The 22,019-nt window shown below is 39.2% G+C and overlaps 1 protein-coding gene across 1 annotated transcript; it reads left to right on the top strand.

Annotated features, from left to right (window-relative positions):
* The first annotated feature begins 445 nt into the window (after positions 1-445).
* DHRS9 (dehydrogenase/reductase 9) lies at positions 446-20,680 on the top strand. The gene is made up of 5 exons (XM_039248830.1): positions 446-604; positions 10,857-11,228; positions 12,981-13,239; positions 17,608-17,771; positions 20,405-20,680. Exons 2-5 carry the CDS (start codon positions 10,916-10,918, stop codon positions 20,626-20,628), a joined length of 960 nt encoding a protein of 319 aa, XP_039104761.1. The 5' UTR covers positions 446-604; positions 10,857-10,915; the 3' UTR covers positions 20,629-20,680.
* Positions 20,681-22,019: the final 1,339 nt, after the last annotated feature.

Consider the following 22,019-nt stretch of genomic DNA (forward strand, 5'->3'; position numbering starts at 1 on the left):
GCTCATCGGTGTTTTAAAAAAATGATGAAAATTATCATCAGAGACTGGTGTCCCTTACCTACTCTCTTGGGAAGCAAAGAGTACTAAATTAGCAAAGACATGTTAACAGGAAGAAAAAAAAACCTAGAGATTATGAACGGTAATCATAATTCAAAATTAAATGATTAAAACAATGCACCGACGGTTTACAAAATGTTTTCATGTTATTTCAACCACTGAATTTGGTCAAGAGATTGCATTCAGTGTTAAAGGAATGTTATTGATCATTTTTAAGCCCCTTCTGAAAGTTGCTAAATTTAATTTACTGAATATACTACCAATTCCTTCGAAAACACATGACCCCCAGCTTCTTCTTCCTTCATCCACTGAAGAGAGATTTAGTCATCAGTCAGTGTCATACAAGAGTGACTCAGAGTCAGGTGGGAAGCTGAGGACTCCTCACATATCTATGTACTCAGAACTTGACGAAAGCCTGGCCATCACCACCTCCAGAGGATCAGTGTGGTCTGGTGGCTCAATCCTTCCTTCCTCAGCACAGCGGGCAGACAGCACTTGGCCCAGTCAGTCCACAACAGCTCCTGCACCCCAGTTCACCCTCACTAAGGTAACCGCTGACTGAATTCTGTCATTTGTCCCTTCATTTCTCATGTCACTCCTCAAACTGCCTTTGACTTTCCTCACTCTTATAAAATTAACTGAGTTGTTTTTTATGCTATAAAATAATAATAATAATAATAGTAATAATAATAATAGCAATGTTAGAAAGCTGTGATGGACCCTGAGTGCATCTTACCATAAAAGTAATCCCAATGTCACCCAGATCCTTGCCTTAAACTCTCCCACGTCTCTGCTTGAATGTTCTTTGGCATCCTAGAGCTATAATCAAATTTATATCTAGTTATTCTTTCTGCGCCTATTTGACAACATCTGTAAAACTTACAAGTAACTGGAAACTGGTTGGGGGAGGGGCTCCAAAAAGAGTAGGAATCTTAGCTGAGTTTCTTACTGGAACAACAGATTTGCAACCTATAGGTCTGATCTGTTTGTCAACCTGCTTTGCTGATATTCTCAGATGTCACTTGAGCCGAATGCACACATGCACATAAAAGCGGGTGAGAAAAACACCTTCTAGGTCAGAAGGAAGCAGGGAACTTCTGCACAGTGCATATTTGATTCCTGATACTAAGATGACAGCTGTAAACTTGCTTCAGATATTTATTCTTCATTTTATGATCCTGTGCCTGGCATTCTACCTGGAAAACATTGAGCTTTTCCCCCAGTCCGAGTCTATTTTCACTTTGACTCCCAACATGCAACAGGTAAGGGAGAAAGTCAACTTAGTGGTTTCACTGCCGCTTAATCTTGGCAGCCCTTGTTAAAGGCTTTATGATTACAATGGTGGTGTTACGCACTCTCTAAGTGGGTTAATTTTTAGCAGTTGAGGAAAAAGCTTAACTGAAACATGTATTTAGATTAAAAATCAGCTTAAGTTTGTATAAATCGTGTTAAAATGTCCCCCTATCCTACTAGCCCCAGGTAAGGATTGTGCTTTATCTTTTTTTTTTTTATTTCTTTTTTTACTTTTTAATGTCTATTTTATTTTTGAGAGAGAGACACACACAGAAAGAGAGACAGAGAGCAAGCAGGGGAGGGTCAGAGAGAAAAGGAGACATAGAATCTGAAGCAGGCTCCAGGCTTTGAGCTGTCAGCACAGAGCCTGATGCCGGGCTCCAATTCATGAGCCATGAGATCATGACCTAGCAGAAGCTAGACACTTAACCAACTGAGCCACCCAGGTACCTCATGTTTTATTTATCTTAGTATTCTTCAGCATATGTGAGATGCTCTAAGAATATCCTTGGCTAGATGCTGCATAGAATGGAATTTAAGTGCTGTTCTTCATGTTTTTGGGATTTGAAAAGTGTGCCCAGTTTTTAGAACAAATCCCAACGTTTAAATACAAGAAAAACACCATTATCTCATACATTTCAGATGATGAAAGGGGGAATTGATCTTAAAACCCTTATAACAAATGTCACTTTCTTAAGGTACAGACTTTTAAAACACACCTTTCCTTCTGCTCAAAAATAACTGTGTACGAAAGAAACCCACTGCAGTTTTGAACACATTTTCTGTATCTATATGTAACATTCTCTCCATATTCTAAGGTTTCTTTGAAGCCTTATAATGATAAACTAAATCATATACAATATACATTCTCTTAAGTAAAGCAACCATGGCTTTAGCAATAATTCTTAACCCCCCAGTACTGTCAGGAAGCATACTGGCAAAGCAATCAACCTAGACGGAACTGGGGATAATTAATTAATTAATAATTGTAGATGTTATGATAAATAATGAAAAGGTTTTGAGAAAAGGCAAAAGAAAACCAGAGATACTTTCATCCTTAGAACTAAAAATGCCAAATGTACACCCAACAGGCCCTCCCTACATTGAGTGGCTGCCATACTTCTAGGAGACTGAATGAATGAATGAGTCTGCAAAGAAAGCATGTACTCCTCCACATCTCACTGGTTCCACCACACAAAGTACACCCAAGGTACACAAGATACTTCCCTCCTGGAGGAAGCAGGATTCAAGGGAAATGTCACTGTCAAAGGAGCGTCTTAATTCCATTGAGTGAGGGAACTTAATGTTTCCATGATGAGGAATACCTCAATTATATCATCATCACCGTCATCATTGTTATTATTTTAATCAGACCTCAAAGAAGCATTTGTTACTTAATGTAAGCATATTTCATATAGGATCTCTTGGCTTCACTTAAAAATTTTTCCTTAGATTTCTGGGTGCCCAACTTGAACATTTTTTTCACAGAAACATAATTCATTAGTCATGAATTAGTTTGTGTCATTAGATCAAAACATTTAGTTTTCTTAAGAGCAGAGCAGAAATCTGTGAAAAGTCACTTGAGTTGAAAACAAACAAACAAACAGAATTTCTTAATTCAATGAAAAGGTCAAGATAAAAAGGAATGCTGTACACTTAACTAGGTTAACAATCTTTAAATGTACTAAGGACATGCATGTCCAGAATGCCACTGACATTACGAAAGCTGTACAAGAGAACTTCAAAAAGAAAATATTTAAGAAAGCTACTGCTAAATGCTCTCTATTTGATATTTTTTAATGAACAACTTAGTTGTTGATTCAACTTAGGCCATGATTGCAACAAATTGAAGGTAAATTAAAATTCTACAAATTCCTATCAATCAGCGTGATTGACTAGTTTCAGTATTGCTTTGTAAAGCAAAGCCCTCCATAGAGTTATGTAGAAATGACACCAAATCTTGTTGGAGGAAATATTTAAAAAGAATTCTATGTTTCTTATGAAAAGTATTGCTCACAATGACGTTGAGACATTATTCTCAGTTCTTTTGTTTATTTTTAATTGTCATTTAATTTTAAGGGGCAGAGGGAAGATAAGTAAGAGAAGTGAAATCAAAAGATCTAATTTTGGACATTTTACTAGGAAAAGAAACCCAGGTATAGAAAGTTTAAAGGAAAAAAAAGCAGAAGTAAGCAAGGACAGAAATCAAGCTGCAATATTTTTCTATAGCTGACAAACTTGCTTACACTTAACCATTTTGCATGGTAGATGAAGACACAATTAGTTCTCCTTTCTTGGTTCCTTTTGAATCTCTGTAGTCAAGAATTTTGATAAAGCATTTTCATTCCTCCTACTAACTGATAATGTGCTAATTCCTTTGCACTTCTTCCTTCTCCTTCCCCGCAGTCTAGGAGTTCAGATATCAGAATTTTAGCTCTCGCCACTCTCTGGCTGATGACTTCATGTATGATACCTACTCTACCTAGCTCGCAAAAATATTTTGACAATTAAATGAGATAAATATTATTTGAACACTTTTCAAAAATTCTTAAAGTTCTCTAAATTGGAAGTGTGATTATTCTATTGCTATTATTAACCTTTTGCCTGATGATTCAGAGGGCTCAAAGACTAATCCAACTATCACCAGAACCCTGGGCTTAGAGTTGAAACTTTTTCCTTCTTTTCTCCCTTCTCTCCTTCCACAGCACTTATTTACCTAATGCCAAGTAGCATGCAAGACACAGCCCAGACTCCCAGAGCTGAGTGGGCATCCAGACAGCAGTGTGGCAGCGGACTGAAGCATGAATAGCCAAATCAAAGTGGCCAGGGTATCAGTCCCCAGAACAGCACTATGACTGCATCTTGAGCCAATTAACGTGCATTTCTGAATTTGCTTCTTTCTCTATAAAATGGAGATAATGTTACTGTAAGGTTTAAATAAGATAGGAGCGCCTGGGTGGCTCAGTTGGTTAAGTCTCTGACTTCAGATCAGGTCATGATCTCGCAGCTTGTTAGTTCAAGCCCTGTGTCAGGCTCTGTGCTGACAGCTCAGAGCCTGGAGCCTAATTTGGGTTCCGTGTCTCCCTCTCTCTGCCTCTCCCCGGCTCATGCTCTGTCTCTCTCTCTCTCTCAAAATAAACATTAAAAATTTTTTTAAATAAATAAGATAAATATTTATAGATGCTACCAGAGGGCCTGGAATACAGCAAGCACTCAATAAACCATAGCAGTTACTACCATTACTACCTGACTTGGTGAACCAGGAATCCAAGTATCATGGTGTTTCTAGTACCATATTCTGAATTCTGTAGAATCAACTGACAACCTCCCAGAAGGGCTTCCACAGAGGAACCCATAGTGGCCCAAATTCAAAAGTCTTAGCCGGAATTGAGGCCTCGCAAATACTGGAAGTGCTAACCTGGTAATTTCTAAATTTGGCTTTCTTTACTGCCTCTAACCTCCTGATAACAAAAAGGCACTTTTTCTAAATCATAGAAACTAATGCTTACAGTAGCAGGATGTGGGTCATATTTTATAAGTAACAAAACTTCTCTGGTAAGGCCATTAAAGATAAGTAAATAAATTCTCATCAATGTGGCACCACCAAAGAACTAATGACTGAGTTTCTGGAAAAGCAGTTCTGAGGCTGTGAAGTTCTGGACCCATAAGGCAAGGAAGCTCTAGACCAGTGATTCTCAACTGGAAGTAGTTTTGTCCCCCAGGGGACATCTGGCAGTGTCTGAAGACATTTTTTTGTTGTCACAACTGGGGAGGGGATGCTTCTAGCATGTAGGGGATCGAGGCTAGGGGTGCTGCTAAACATCCTGCAATACACAGGACAGACCCCCAGCAAATACTTATTTGACCCAAAATAGCAAAACTACCAGGGGTGAGAAACGCATGCTGAAATATAAGCAATACATAGAGCAGACCTTTCCACTTGAGTGTGATTGATCCTGCCATAGTGGTAAGATTCTGCCTATATAGCAGGCATTTAGTCACTGTTTTATGAGGTACTCTCCAACGGAAAAGTTATTATTTCCATTTTGCAGATAGGAAAACGGAGGCTAAGAAAATGTAAATAATTTACCCAAAGACCTCTGATGATAGAGGAGCTGGCACTGGGCCTCTACCTGTCTGATTTTGAGACCTGGGTTCCTAATCCCTGCCCTACTGTGGTGTGTGTCTGTGTGTGTGTCTGTGTGTACGTGTGTGTGGCCTCAGTCCTTGCTTCCCACTTTTATTCTTACTAGCAAAGTGGCTAGTGTTTATTTGGGCTTAAGAAATATCTCCAGGACTGGTTTGGAGGATGTGCCAGTCCTCACGTACTGTGGTTTGAGGGCTGCAGAGCTGCCCTTACTATGCTCTCAACTTTGATGAGCCCACAGGCTCACAGCCACTGCATCCTAAGAGGACTGTTACAGAAGAGGTGCTCCTTGCCTTGAACCAAGAAATGTGTACTTCTGCTAAGCATTTTGTTGTGAGATGGAAGACAAAGCCATCTAAAGTCAGTGCCTCAAGTCTCTGAATTTTCGGGACCAAGGAGCCACGTGGAGGTGACCAGGCTGGCAGAATATTGTTGAGGCAGCCATAGTAATCACAGTTATTCATTTACTTCTTGGTGGTCAATGAACCAAGCAGCCATCAATCAGCTTCTGTGTACAGATCATGTTCCCAATGACTCTGACTGAGGGCTGCTGCTCAGGAACATGACAACACATGGGATCTTGGCTGAAATACTATTAGAGGTCAAAGGTGTGTATGTGTTGGTTTGTGGCTGACTTGGTCGATGACCTAGAAGAATGTGAACCTTAAAAATTAAAAAAGGACCAGCATTTTCTAGACAGTAATATTTAGTGTAAGGACAGCTTTATAAAACTCTAGGTTACAGTTGGTAGCCTCCTGGATTCAGGGTGCAGACCGGGGCGCCAGCATCTGAAATGATCCTCAGCCTAGAGAGGTACCTAATGAAGACAACACATTTTAAAATGTGAGCCCATCCTTGAGGTGCCTTGGTGGCTCAGTTGGTTAAACACCTGATTTTGGCTCAGGTCATGATCTCGTGGTTCATGAGTTCAAGCCTTGTATCGGGCTCTATGCTAACAGCTCAGAGCCTGGATCCTGCTTCAGATTCTGTGTCTCCCTCTCTTTCTGGTCCCCCCACCCCCACTCATGCTCTGTCTCTCTCTCTCTCAAAATAAAAAGAATTAAGAAAAAAAAATTTTAATGTGAGCCCATCCTTAACAACTAAAAAAGCTCTTCTCTGTGGCTAGTCACCAAGGAAAAATGTGTTTGGCTAGGGAAGGAGGAAGTAAGGGAGAAATGGAGAGGATGAGGAGGGAGGAAGGAATCTTACTGGTTTGGTTTGAGTTTTTGTTTGTCTCCACTAGTTGTGAAGGTGAACTTACCAACAGAAGTCCAAGGTCACTAGATTCTAAAGTGCTGGAGTTCTTACCTATTTTGTGCATGAAACCCCTTTGAGTCTAATGAAGCCTTTTCTCAGAAACAAAGTTTTATTTTCCCTTGCCAAATTCCTACTTTTTTTCAAATCTGTGGAAAAATTGAAAGAATAATACAATCCAGAATCCCCAAATACTAAGATTTTACCACATTTGCATTTTATTTCTCACTTTATTTTTTTTTATTTATTTTTTTATTATTTCTCACTTTATAACCATATGTATGTGGGGGTTTTGTTAATTGAAGTACAGTTGATATACCATATTATAACAGCTTCAGGTGTATAATATAGTGACTAGACCTTTATATACTTTACAAAATGCATACCACCTATCACCATACAAGTTATTACATTATTGTGGACTATATTTCCTATACCTTGCTTTTTATCCTTAGGATTTATTTTTTATATAACTGAAGCTTGTACCTGTTAATCCCCTTCACCTATTTTGCCCATCCCCCCACAACCACCCCCACCACCGGAACCTCTGTCCCAGCAACCACATCTTCTTTATCCATTCATCTGTCAATAGACACTCAGGTTGCTTCCTTAATATGTTTATTTATCTATATAAATATTCTTATTGTTTTCTTAACTGAGAGTTAAAGACATGGTCTTAACTGAGTTGAAGACATGGTGCTACAGAGTCTGTAAATACTTCAGCGTGTATTTCCTAAAAAGCAAGACACTTTCTAGCAAATTATAAAAATTGAGAAATTAATATTTATTGAGAATGCAATATTATTTATCAGATCAACAAATCTCACTCAAATTTCTCTAGTTGACCAAATAACATCCTTTCTGGCAAAAGAAAAAAATAGTTTTCTGGTCCAGTATCACATGTTGCACTGGGCTGTCATTCTTTTCAGTCTCCATTAACTTGGAGTAGTCTTCAATCTTTCTTTTCCTTCATGACTTTGACATTTTTAAAGAGTATATGCCATATATTGTCTATAATTGGAAGATGTAGCTCCATGCAGGATTAGGACCCATTTATGCACCATACCAGGAGGCACATGATGTTGGTTTATCCCATAACTAGCGGTATTCATTTTTATCACTTGGGTAAGGTAGTGTCTGTCAGATTTCTCTACTGTGAAATTATTATTAACCTCTTTTTAATTAGTACCTATCTTATGGAGAGATTTTTTGAGATTCTATAATTATTGTTTCTTGTTAGAATTTCACCTACTAGTTTTAGCATCCATTGATCATTCTTCCCTGATATAATTGTTATATGACAGTTGCCTAATGATGATTTTCTAATTCCATCATTCCTTTTACATTTATTAGTTAGCATATTAATTCTTCTACAAAATGATGCAAATAATGTGCCCCCTCTAACTCAAAAAGCTGCTGAGAGAACCAAATGAGATCTATATGTAAAAGTATAGTGTAGAATAGTAAACCATTCTTTTACTATTACTCTCCTTATGCTTGCCCCTAGAAAAACTTGACAACATAGAAAGTTTCCTCTCTCTGATCTAATACACCTTAAACTCCATGAGCATTTGCCTTCTTCAAATAATTCCATGAGGTTTGGATTGCAGTGAAGGCTACAGAATCCATTCAGAAAACATATTCAACATTTAGTTATTCAATTATTCAATTTATTGAGGCCAGACTTGAATGAAACACTATACTAATTGAATTTATAAATATAAAATTTCCTTAAAATATCTAAACATGAGATTTTGTAAAAGATGATTACATTAACACTTCACCTCAAAATTAAATATTTTTAATGTATTTATATATTTGAGAAGAGAAAATTCTACTACAGGGACATGGATTTGCCACAACTCAATAACTCTGACACAGGAAAGATTTGTGAAACTATGCCATATTATTAAGCCATGATAGTCTAAAAACTTGACTGCTTTAGAAATAGGCACAGCTGTTTCAAAAGGAATCAACAAGTTTGCTCAAACCTACCATATTTTAATGTTTACCTCTGACATATTTTTACCAATTGATAGTTCTCTTTTCTTTCTTTAGCTATAGATCTTTTTCCAGGAAAAAAGATAAAAGCATAGCCCAAAATTTCCTTGAGAAGTGATGAAGATATATTAGACTGAGTTATTTTTTATCTGAAAATAATCTGTTCCTTGTAAAGCAGCAGACAAAACTTGTGGGTATGTGTGCACATGAGTGTGTGTGTATATAATTCTGTGTGTATGTTTATGTTCTTTATTATGGAGAGAAATATTTATATATACAGGGAAAAAATATATAAGAAAACATACCAAAACATTAGGAGTCAAATGTGATAATCATTACTTCCTTCTTTAATTTTTTCTGTATCTGCCAAATTCTTTTTTACCATGAGTGTAAGTTACTTTGACAAGCAGGAAAAAAAATGAATACTTTTTTTTAAATGGTTCAAATGAAAAACCAGGAAATAATTGAAAAAAAGAAAGAAAGAAAGAAAGTCAGTCCAGGAGTGCCTGGGCAGCTCAGTTGGTTGAACATCCAACTACTGATTTTGGGTCAGGTCACGATCTCACAGTTTGGGCTCTATGCTGTCAGCATGGAGCCTGCATGAGATTCTCCATTTTTCTCTGCCCCTCCCCTGCTCACTCTCTCTCTCATTCTCTCAAAATAAATAAATAGATGTTTAGAAAAAGAGAAAGGCCAAAGTTTATAAAATTGCTTGGCCTCACAAATACTTTGAACAGTGTCCATAAACAGTCATGATTCCAGAAGCATCTATGAGGCAATGGCTTGATTCATTCACAACTGTAATTTTGCAGCCAAGCACTGTATAATTAGTGTAACTTTTAAAAATGTTAATTTATTTATTTTGAAAGAAAGAGTACTTGCAGGCAGGGAAGGGGCCGAGAGAGGGAGAGAGAGAATCCCAAGCAGGCTCTTTGTTGTCAGCACAGGGCCCAAACCATGAGATCATGACCTGAGCCGAAATCAAGAGTCAAATGCCTAACTGACGGAGCTACCCAAGTGCCCCAATAATTAGTGTAACTTTTAAGAGAGCATATGCATTTAAATGGTCAAGTTTATAAAATTAATATAATATTCTTTTTTTTACCATTAGTTTTAATCCAAAAAGAAATGTGATATTTCTGAATTGATGTAGTAAGTGTACATGACATAATAATTTTCTTAATTTAGAAAAAGTAAAAAAAGGTAATACATTTTAAGGAAAAATGCAGTCTTCTGAGTAGAGAGGAAAGGAAGCCCTCCACCTTTTTGATTTTAAGCCCTAGGCCATCTAGCCCTGACAAACTAATTGTTCAGGTCATTCAGCACTACTTACAGTCAATACTTTATGGTTTTCAGGAAAGAACTTCCTTGCCTTTGTCCTATGTACGTGTGAATCATTCTCACAGAAAGCCAGAGAGAACAGAATCTGAGACTTCTTGATTCTGTTTGGGACACCGTGCCTTTGGGCATCATCCTTCACTTGCCTTCCCACTCATCCCACCCTCTCTCTGTGAACTCCTTGGCAGCTGCACATTGCATACTCTCTGCATGGTGTTGTGATAGTTTTAGAGTTGGGTTGAAGGATGACAATAAGCTACTGAAAATAAGAAACCAGAAACCAACTTGGAAACATTTGCATAATGGCAACACCAAAATACTCTCCTTTTCCTGACAGTCTAAGAATAATTAAGAATCTGATCAATCAATTGAAATTGAATATTTTCTAATAGATTGAATTTCATGAAGTAGCAAGAGATAAGATTTTACAATGACAGTCCATGTTTCAGATAGATGAATTCACACATGAGATTATTATCATGTCGAACTCAATGACCCATGTCAGCTTTGCTGTGGCACCTCTCTCTTTCTGTCTCTCTCTGCCTCTCTCCTGTTTACTTTCTCTGACTATGGCTTTGTTGCTTTTTGCATTACTTTAGAGCAGTGGTTTAGCACTTAAATGGCCATCTTTCCATACAAATAACAGTTATGTTTTTTAAAAACTATTTATCTACTCAAATGCATTAAAATACCTGAAGTTTACCAATATTGGGTTCTAATCCCTTGATGGTTCTAATTTGAATTTTCTTTCTAATTTTGAACTCAGGTCACCATCTTCTTTTATTGTACAAGAAAGCAGAGTTCCTATCACATACAGAAAAGAACATGTTCATTTGGGTATTAGCCCTCCTAGTCTTTTGTGGTTTTCTATGGAATAATAAAAGACAACTAAAGATTGCAAACATCACTGATAAGTACATTTTCATTACCGGATGTGACACGGGTTTTGGAAATTTGGCAGCCAGAACTTTTGATAAAAAAGGATTTCATGTAATCGCTGCTTGTCTGACTGAATCAAAATCAACGGCTTTAAAGGCAGAAACATCAGAAAGGCTTCACACTGTGCTTCTGGATGTAACTGACCCAGAGAATGTCAAGAGGACTGCCCAGTGGGTGAAAAACCAAGTTGGGGAAAAAGGTGAGTGATATGGGGGTGAGAAAAATGGAGAGTGTTGTAAAGTAGCTACAGCTAAATAAAATGTGTTTGGGTCTTAAATGGCCTTTCGAGAAAATGTTTCCTAATACCAGTATGGTACTGGAGAGTATTGGAAAAATCTTAGAATAGAGCCCTCAGTAGTTCCAAATTGCAAGCTCTCTGTTTACTTGAAAGACACAGCCCACATAATCCTCAGCCATAAATCCCTATGGGCAAATTTAGAAGTGAATTGGAGGTATTGACTTTTCCTGCTCTTTTCTCATGAATTTCTAGTTTAGCCACATACACAGCAAAGGAACTTGGGGCTAAAAGCTATAGGAGATCATGAGAGCAGTCCCCAAATTGCCATCTGGTTACCTGAGACACACTTCTCACTATAAAATCATTCCAGAACTCAAAAGTCAGAGTGGAATTCTAAAATCTTGGAAGTAAACATCCTTGGAGATTATTTGGACCTATTTACTTATTTTACAGATGAAAAAATATAACATTCAGTGAAGGGAAGTACCTTCCAATAGAATCTGGATCTCCAAGAGTAACAAGCACCTGAAGACAGGTCTTCAGCAAGGATATGAGAAAGTTTGATTTAAATTTAAAAGGAACACTCTGACCACTGGTGGGGAACATACTGGAAAGAACTGAACTTTAAGTCAGAGACAAGCTGGGAGACTATGGGAGAAGCTGAGATGTGAGGTGAGGGTGACCTGGCCTTGGATGCAACAGTGGAGAAAGAGAGAAGCAAACAGATCTGAGATAGATTGTGAAGTCAGAATCAACACTGATAAACTTTGTTCCCTTACTTGTTTACAATTCTGTGTCTGCTGCTGGAGAGTCACTGTTGGGATGCAGAGACCATCAGGGTAGGACTTAGCAGGCATTCTTAGTGTCTGGTGTGAGAGCTACTACAATAAAGGATCAAAATTAAATCTAAAAACTAAAATCATTCCAGAACTCACACACTTTTCCATGGGAAAGGTAGAAAATAGCCCGAGAATCTGAAAAAAAGCAGTCTTAGATCATCATGATAGAGTAGTAAGCCATTAGACCTCATTCTGCTAAGATGGCAGGATTCCAAACTAGAGAATTTTTACTGGCTTGACTGAAGCTTGAAATATTCTCATTAATGAAGATGTTAGGGTCCAAAAAGGAAAAAAAACACAAATGTTTATGATTGTTCTCTGTCACATCTTCATTGTGTAGTTGAGACTCTGATCCTTAAAAACAATGGTTTGATAATGCTCCAGACCATTTTTAATGGTTGAATTCCAAACAACTTTAACAATATTAAATGTTTTCCATCATAAAATAAAACATTCAACAACTAGATTTTTTTTTACCAAAAATAGATGTAAATTAAGTTGATACTGCTCTTTGTAAAAAGCAGTTTATAAATAAATAGTCTCTTGTTTTGCAATCTAGCAAGTGGGAAAAATAGACCAATTTACTCTACATCTGAGATGAAAAAGCAAAAGGATCAACCAGACAGTATCAGTATTTGACATTCAGAACCAGAAATAGTTACTATGAAATTGTAACAGAGCTTCAACTATTTCAATTCAGCTTCCCACCTTCTCTGAAAGTAGTTACTCCCAAAACTGTAAAGCATTTCCAAGCAGGAATGTGGCTAGAAGGAGGAAATGGCACAATTGTGTAAAGCTGGGGCTGTATTTCCATCAAGGATGCCCATATAAGTGCCATCTTCTATCATACCTCCTTTCTTTCTCTCTGTTCTAGGTCTCTGGGGTCTGATCAACAATGCCGGCATTCTCGGAGTGCTGGCTCCCACTGACTGGCTGACAGTGGAGGACTACAGGGAACCTATTGAAGTGAACTTGTTTGGACTCATCAATGTGACATTAAATTTACTTCCCTTGGTCAAAAAAGCTCGAGGAAGGGTTATCAATGTCTCCAGTGTTGGAGGTCGGCTTGCACTTGGTGGAGGGGGCTATACTCCATCCAAATACGCAGTAGAAGGCTTCAATGACAGCTTAAGGTAAAGCAAACATCGACATACTAGGAAATATTAGTTGGTAATGTTTATTGAATGGTTATTATGTATTAGACACTCTAATCAGTGCCTTAAATTATTCCCAATAATAACACCCGACAGATAATACCACCAAAACAAAGAGATTAAGTAACTTGCCCAAGGTCACCCAACTGGTAAGTGGTAGAACTGAGATTTGGACCTAAGTGTAGACAGGTCTTTTTTAACTTTTTGCATTAATGCATGATGCTGATAGTGATGGTGAATTGGCATTCAACAGGTCAGTTTGTTAAATAGTTAGGAAATCATATAGGGAGGCTAGGTAGATCTCTCCATTAGTGTAACTGTAAGTTGCAGACACAACAGCATCCTATTTAAACTCTCAGTAGAGGGGCGCTTGGGTGGCTCAGTAGGTTTAGCACTGACCCGCTAAGGTCATGATCTCATGGTTGGTGGGTTAGCCCGACATTGGGCTCTGTGGTGACAGCTTAGAACCTGAAGCCTACTTCAGATTCTATCTCCATCTCTCTCTGCCCCTCCCCCACTCATGCTCTGTCTCTCTCAAAGACAAACATTAAAAACAATCAATAAACCTTCAGTAGAAAACTATCTGATAAAGTAATTGTAATTATCACAAAATAATGACTCAGCTACACAGCTATTTTTCTCCCTCTCACTCTCTTGTTGCAAGTTCCAGACCCATAGAATCATACATTTCAGACATTACAGCTAAATAGATGATAATCTCCCCAATCCCACCCCGAGGACAAGAAATAGTTTTTCTCTGATTCTTCCATTTCTAAATAAAACTCAAAGCAGAAATTTACTAATCAGAGGTGGAGATTCTGCTCCCCCAAGAAAGCACTGACCACATCATTTTCCCGTGTGCTGCCAGACAACCCCAGAGTGCAAAACAAAGAACTTATTTAGCAAACAAAGCCCCAGCTCAGCACACCCAGGCATGGATTTCTCTGGGTTTATAACATTTGAAGTTCACATGGCTTCCTGAATCTGTAGGTTTATATTTTTTGCCAAATTTGGTGAGTTTTCAGCTATTGTTTCTTCAAACATTTTTTCCTGCAATCCATTCTTACTCTCCTCCTTCTGAGACTATAGCACAAATGTTAGACCTTTGATTTTTTCCCACAGATCTCTAAGGTTCACTTTCTCAGTCACTTTTCTTTCTGATATTCAAATTGGATAATTTCTAATGATCTACCTTCAAATCCACTGACTTTCCTCCATCACCATTCTGCCAATAAATACTTTTATTTTGGTTATTGTATCTTTCAAGTGTAAAATTTTCATTTGGTTCTTTGTCTTTTCTTTTTGGGGAGAAGTGCTCTAACTTCCCATTCACTTCAAGAGTATTTTCTTTTGTATTTGGAACATTTTTCTTTTTTTACAAATAGTTTATTGTCAAATTAGTTGTGCCCTCCTCCATGCCCATCCCTCCTCCCCCCCACATCCATCGGTCCTCAGTTTTTGTCAGCATTCAAGAGTCTCTCATGGTTTGCCTCTCTCCCTTTCCCCCACCACAAGTTCCTCCTAATCCTCCTATACGTGCAAACATATGATATTTGTCCTTCTCTGCCTGACTTATTTCGCTCAGCATAACACCCTCAAGGTCCATCCATGTTGCTACACATGGCCAGATTTCATTGTTTCTCATTGCCATGTAGTATTCCATGGTATAGATAAACCACATCTTCTTGATCCATTCGTCCATTGATGGACACTTAGGCTCTTTCCATGTTTTGGCTATTGTGGAGAGACGCATTGGGGTACATGTGCTCCTATGTATCAGCCTTTCTGTATCCCTTGGGTAAATTCCTAGCAGTGCTATTGCTGGGTCCTAGGGGAGTTCTATTGTTAGTTTCCTGAGGAACCTCCACACTGTTTTCCAGAGGGGCTGTACCAGTTTACATTCCCACCAACAGTGTAGGAGGGTGCCCGTTTCTCCACATCCTCGCCAGCATCTAGAGTTCTCTGATTTGCTCATTTTAGCCACTCTGACTGGCGTGAGGTGGTATCTCAGTGTGGTTTTGATTTGTATTTCCCTGATGAGGAGGGATGCTGAGCATCGTTTCATGTGTCTGTTGGCCATCTGGATGTCCTCTTTGGAGAAGTGTCTTGTATTTGGAACATTTTTAAAATACCTGCTTTAAAGACTGATAATTCCAACATCCATGTCCCTTTGGCATTAGCATCTGTCATTGTCTTTTCCCATGTGAGTTGAGGTTTTCCACTTCTTCTTATGCTGAACATTTGGAATGTTCCAGTTCTTTTGGAACGTTTCCAGTTCTTTTTATGCTGATTATCTGGAATGACATGAGACTATGGGTCTTATTTAAGTCCTATGGAGAAGATCAATATTTTTGTTTTAGCAGACAATTGATGAGGTTTTATTCAGGTCACAACTGCTAACCATCATTCTGTACTTTAAGATTCCAATGTTTGTTCAATGTTTAAAGACCTTGCTGTGCTGTCAGATCTGTCCCATAGATGTACCGTGCAGTCCAGTCTGGGATGTGGAAGATGGCTGTCCCAGAGTTTGCTTCTCTAAGTCAGATCCATACATGCACGTGTACAATGCACAATGTTATCAGGTCACTTTCCTCAGCTCCTCTCCCTGTGATCTTCCCAGTTCTTTCTTGTTTCCTGGGACTTCCCTCCGGCCAGATGTTACCCTATTCTGCCATATACTTCCCATGTGTGTGCTGGGTACAGGGCCACATGATGGGAGGAAAGAGAAAGACAAAAAAACAACAGGGTTTATTCCCATCCTCTTGGGGACCAATAACCACTTTAAAAAAAGATTTCAAGCAAAGGGTTTATGTGATTGCGATACTGCTATACCATGCCTGAAATTACCCAATAAAGAATGGGTATTTTTCTAAATCATGGAAATGGTACTGTACATGCAGGCCACACTCAAGTGGCATCTCCAAAATTTCTATACATAAGAGGGCTTAGGGGTAGTGGTCCAAATGGGAGAAGGCTGAGGCTCTTTAAAGCTGTATTTGCCCAGCAAAAATACTGGTTTCATACTTGTTTTACTTACCAGTAAGCTTAGTTGGGTGACTAAAGCCATTTGTCCCTAGATTATATGGTATTTCGTGAGTGGGTAGGGAGACAACTCTTCCCAAATACTTTCCAGAAGATACTCTTTCCAGAAATACTCTACCCAAATACTTATCAGAAGATAGGTTGAGTGAAGTACAATTAAGTTGGAAAATAACTTTGAAATCTTAATGCAAGCAGCATACTTTTCAAAATCTTTCAAGATAAGGGTGCCTGAGTGGCTCAGTTGGTTAAGCCTCTGACTTCAGCTCAGGTCATGATCAGTTTGTGGGTTCGAGCCCCACATCAGGCTCTGTGCTCACAGTTCAGAGCCTGGAGCCTGCTTTGGATTCTGTGTTTCCGTCTCTCTCTGCTCTTCCCCCACTTGTGCTCTGTCTCTCTCTGTCTCTCAAAAATAAATCTAAAAAATGTAAAAAAAAAATTTCTTTAAAAAAATCTTTCAAGATCAAGATAATTTGCATTTTTAGTAAAGTACACTGCCAACTAAATAATAGGCATGTTGCTAGAAAGTAGAACCTAGGATAAATCACATTTTAAGTTCATTGGTAGAGTTCTTTAAAAATTTTATGGTAAAGACTTGTATAAGATGAATAATTCATTCCTTACATATCCTTGGTGGAAATACAAATTAAATTTAGGAGATAATTATTCATATAATGGTTGGCAGTACTTCATTTTGCTCTTTAAAGGCCCAGGGGTGGGGCGGAGGGGGGAGGTTCATGATTCCCCTAAAACCTTAATGTCCAGTAAATGAGTAGACTTTTGGTTTTCTGAGGCCACACGATGAAAGAGCTCACCGAGCAGCAGAGGGAGTAAATTAGCCACATCAGGGATTGTGACACTGTGACACACTATGGACACACTGTGTCCCTCAGCCTATCCTCATTTGCGCCACAATGTCTTCACATTCCTAGAATGGAGATAAACCTGTCCACCTAGGCCAATCATCAGTCCATTTCTCCAGAAGGTACTTTGTGTACTGAGAAAAAACCTGTCCTTAACCTGAATGTTTGTTCATTTCATGAGAGAGTCTGGCTTTACAGGGAGCACTAGGCTGGGGATGGGCCTACTCAGATGTCTTTCCCATTCTGCCACTAAACTGCCCTCACTTCACCACCATGAACTTCAGCTTCCTCACCTGCAAACTGTGTGCATAGAACAAGACATGCCTTTCCAACCTATCCAATTCTGTGATTCCATGAAAAAATTTCATAAGAAAATAGTCATCTAAATAGCAAATATTCTCCAAACCAACCTGGATTAAACATCATCAATGTATTCTTTTCACAGACGGGACATGAAAGCTTTTGGTGTACATGTTTCATGTATTGAACCAGGATTATTCAAAACAGGATTATCAGATCCAGTAAAGGTCACTGAAAAGAAACTTGCCATTTGGAAACAACTGTCTCCAGATATCAAACAACAATATGGAGAAGGTTACATTGAAAAAAGTAAGTCTTTGGGTGGACCCAGGATTCCTCTGGGGTTCATCGTCATAGGCAACATGAAGGAGACTCAAAAATAAATGAAAAAAAATAAGGTTTTCATAATGATATACCAATAGGGAAACTTCAATATGGATCAGAAATCCATATTAATTCCAGTGTCATCTCTCACTTCAAGGGCTTATAAACACTTACCGGGCATTTTCCAAGTGCCAAGTTCTATACTGAGCACCTTATGAATTCTATAATTTACTCCTGAAAAGAGCCATAGGAGTAGTCAGCAGAGGCTGAGAAAGGTGCATGTCCTACCGAAGGCTATACAGCTCCTCTTGATCATACCCAGACTGGAGCCCACCATCTCCAGCTCTATACATACCTCCTCTTTTTGGCAAACAACAACCACTCACTAAACATTGTTCAAGGATTTATGGAGATTACAAACTATAAAGACTCAGACTCTGACCCTTAACTAGCTTATAGTCAAGATGACAGGAAAAAGTAACCGAGTGAGACTGTAAAGCAATGAGACTGTACAGTGTGCAAGAAAATTGATCCTGGACTTCTCAGACAGCCTAACGGCCCAGAGGGGATGCTGGATGCTGCAGTCTCTACTTGCCCAAGAAATTCAGAACGGGATGAATGCATTGCTAGTCAAGTGGCCTTCGTGAGACCAGTCAGGTTTGAGTAAGGCCTACAGGGCAGGAAGGAATTATTTGGGTGGAAGCTTTCTGGAGCAGGAATGCCTGGGGAGAGGGGATGGAGACGGAAGGAGAAGCAACATAAATGAGATTGAGTCAGGGATGGAGAAATAATAGACTAGATTATGATGACTAACATATACCAAACATTTACTATGTCCTTGTCACCATTCTAAGTGCTTTTCATGGAATCTCTCACTTCAAATGCCCAAATAAACCCTATGAAGTAGATATTACCATAATTTATAGGAACAGAGGCATAGAGAAGTAACTTGCCCAATGTTGCACAATTAGTAAGTAGAAGAACTAGATCTGAACCCAGACAGCCCGACTTCACCATTTATCCTTGGGCCCTGTACTATAATGTGAACAAGGCATTAGGAGTTGGTCCAACTTCCTGAAGCAGGGTTCCGCCTCCACCTCAAACTTCCTGGTCTTATTAAAAGCTTAGTCGACATTCCTCCAGCACTTACTGAGCTCCTGCTTTGACCTGAACAGAACCCCACCTAACTTTGTGTCACTCTATGCTCAAAACTCTGGTCCCGCCTCTTCATTGGTGAGTTTGGTAATACAGCCAACTGTGTCAAGGTTCAAGGCTGGCAGTTTTGGAGGTGGAGCCACGACTCAGGTCAGATTCACCTGGGGGGGGTTTTTAGAATGACAGACTCCCCCAGCTACCCAACCCCACCCAACACATGCACACACGCACACACACATATACACACATCCATATCAACGAGGACATCTGGTTTGACAAAATTCCCAGTGCTGTCACTATATGCTGAGGATCTCTGCCATTAAAAACTAGGCGCATTACCAACTCTGAAGATTCTAAGTAGGTTCAGAAACAAAACCCCTCATTTAAAAGAGCTTTCTCTGTTTGATACTGACATTGATACTTTCTAAATGCCTATGAATATATCATCAACTGCCATCTCAAAATTATTTTTTACTTGGCCCCTGGCTCAGATGTCCTCTCTTTTGTACTGATTGTTCTTATTAGAGTATTCCAATTCAGGCCTTGGACATCAGCCAGACTCACAGTTCCAAAGCAGACCAGAAATCTAAGCTCACCTTTCTTCATTTCCCAGGCAATAGCTGTTAAGAGTTTAAAATAGTCACTAAGACTTATTAGGTAATCTCAGTTAGGTTCTTTGAATAACTTCCAGCCACTGAGGCCTGAAGTGGAACGGAAGATTTAAAATCATGGTTTTTTTCTCTTAAGAAGATATAACTCAGGTATGTTTTAAGAGCACAGGAGGAATACTTTGAGCCATTATCAGTCTTTTGAGCTGATCATAGCTATCATAGCTCATTATCAGACACTTCATCTGCCTAATAACCAGGATATATTTAGCATTCTGAGTCAAGACTTTTGGGGATGATTCCCTCTTTATTCACTGAATTATAGAGATACGTACTATGTGAGTGTACATATGCGTGCTCGCGTGCACACACACACACACACACACACACACACACACACTTCCTATTTAGTATCCCTTAAAACAAACTTGGAATCAAACCCACAACTTCCTGAGCTCAGGGGCCTCATAAACTATAAATCATCTATCCTTCTTTGCTTTAAAGTAGTGCTTCTCAAAGTTTGTTCCCTGAACCAGCACCATCAGCATCACCTGGAAACTTGATAGAAATGCAAATTATTGGGTCCCACTTTAACACCATAGTACTAAAAGCTAGATATGAATCTCACTGGTGGTAAGTCAGAACCCAACCCAGCAATGGGGTTTTAACAAGCCTTCTAGGAGATTCTCCTGCCCCCTCAAGTTTGAGAGCCAGGGGTCTAATGAAAGGGCCTTAATTATAATAGCAAATTCAAAATATATTCCCACATATGCATCCTCCCCTTTACACCCTAGCCTCCCACACTCTTTTCCCCCTTCTTTTGAAGAGTAAATGTGATTTGTCTCTTTTTTGCAGGTCTAGACAAACTGAAAGGCACTAATTCCTTTGTGAACATGGACCTCTCCCTGGTGGTGGAGTGCATGGACCATGCTCTCACAAGTCTCTTCCCCAAGACTCATTATGCTGCCGGAAGAGATGCCAAGACCTTCTGGATACCTCTGTCTCACATGCCAGCAGTTTTGCAAGACTTTTTATTGTTGAAACAGAAAGCAGAGCTGGCTAATCCCAAAGCAGTGTGACTCAGCTGACAATAAATGCCTGTCCCCAGGCTATGAGATTGGCTGCTTTCAAGGACACATCTCCTTTTTGGTCTCATTCCTTATCTAATCCAACCTGGAATCATTTAGATCATGCTTCTTTTGATAAATGCGGGGGTCCCACCACCGCTGGGGATGTCCCACAGTCCCTTTTCAAGCCCTCTTTGGAAAAAAGGGCAGTGATGATGGATCACATAGAAGGGCTTGGATGGCACCTGCCCAATATTGAGGTTTTGCCTGCTTAATAGTATGTAAGGGAAATTGAAAGGCTTTCCCATTCAAAATGATATGTATCACTGCCTGCCCCATGCCTCTAGCCACCACTCCTTGAACTCCAGAATGTTAAATATGTGTCCCTTATCAAAATGTTAAGAGATAAGTAGAGTACTGGGGCACCTGGGTGGCTCAGTTGCTTAAGTGTTCAACTCTTGACTTCAGCCAGGTCATGATTTCATGGTTCGTGAGTTCAAGCCCCACATCAGGCTCTGTGCTGACAATGCGGCCTGCTTGGGATTCTCTCTCTCTCTCTCTCTCAGTAACCCCCTCAAAATAAATAAATAAATAAACTTAAAAAAATGAACAAAAAAATTTTTAAGTGATAAGTAGAATACTTTCATGAGTGGTTTGGATGTGTTATTTTGATGAGGAGAAGACCCTGAAGGAGTGGAATTCACTTTTGTAAGCTTTGGCAGGTCAGGAGAAGGAAGGGTGAAGAAGAATCATGTGACTGGTATAAGCAAAAGGGAGCAGAGAAACACTGAGTAGGACTGCAAGTAGGCGGGGAGGAAACGAGCAGGACAAGAGTACTAAAAGAAAAGAAACGAGTATGAAAGTGGAGAGAGGGAGATTCCAGGACAAGTTTGCCTATTCTAAAGGGAGCTGGGGAGGCTGAACAACCTATTCAAGGCCACTGTGAACACTGATGCATGCACGGTCTGCGAAGAGCTATCTGTGGAAAGCTGGTAACAACAAGACAGCCAGTCATTCCAAAAATGTGGAGTATTTGTGTTTATTATGGTGACTGTAAGTATAACAAGACCCACAATATCTGAAACGACTTATACCCAAGATGGTTGGAAATCCTGTACTGGACCTGTTTCTGAAGCCCCATGAAGATAGAGAGCTAAATTAAGACTCTCTTTAGCCTACAGTTACCGTGACAGCAAGTCTGATCCTGACTCATATTCATGGTCCTAAATTGGACTGACCCTGACCCCATAGCCCTCCAAAAACAAGTTCTCTAAGCGGCTGCTTCCCTAGATGCCAATACCCAATATCACTCACAGAAGTAGGTTGAATATTCACATGAACAATCTTGAAGTGTCAAAATTCGGTATTTGTTGCTAAATGATATAGGGTGAAAGAGCAAGGAA

The sequence above is a fragment of the Hyaena hyaena genome, unplaced genomic scaffold (assembly GCF_003009895.1).
Source record: "Hyaena hyaena isolate Hyena2069 unplaced genomic scaffold, ASM300989v1 scaffold_317, whole genome shotgun sequence".
Taxonomy (NCBI): domain Eukaryota; kingdom Metazoa; phylum Chordata; class Mammalia; order Carnivora; family Hyaenidae; genus Hyaena; species Hyaena hyaena.

Bases quoted from the DNA above. Each gene is read 5' to 3' on its own strand.
- DHRS9 (XM_039248830.1), top strand. From the start codon at position 10,916: ATGTTCATTTGGGTATTAGCCCTCCTAGTCTTTTGTGGTTTTCTATGG. The intron at 11,229-12,980 runs GTGAGTGATATG...TCTCTGTTCTAG, and splicing joins AAACCAAGTTGGGGAAAAAG to GTCTCTGGGGTCTGATCAAC. The intron at 13,240-17,607 runs GTAAAGCAAACA...TTCTTTTCACAG, and splicing joins GGCTTCAATGACAGCTTAAG to ACGGGACATGAAAGCTTTTG.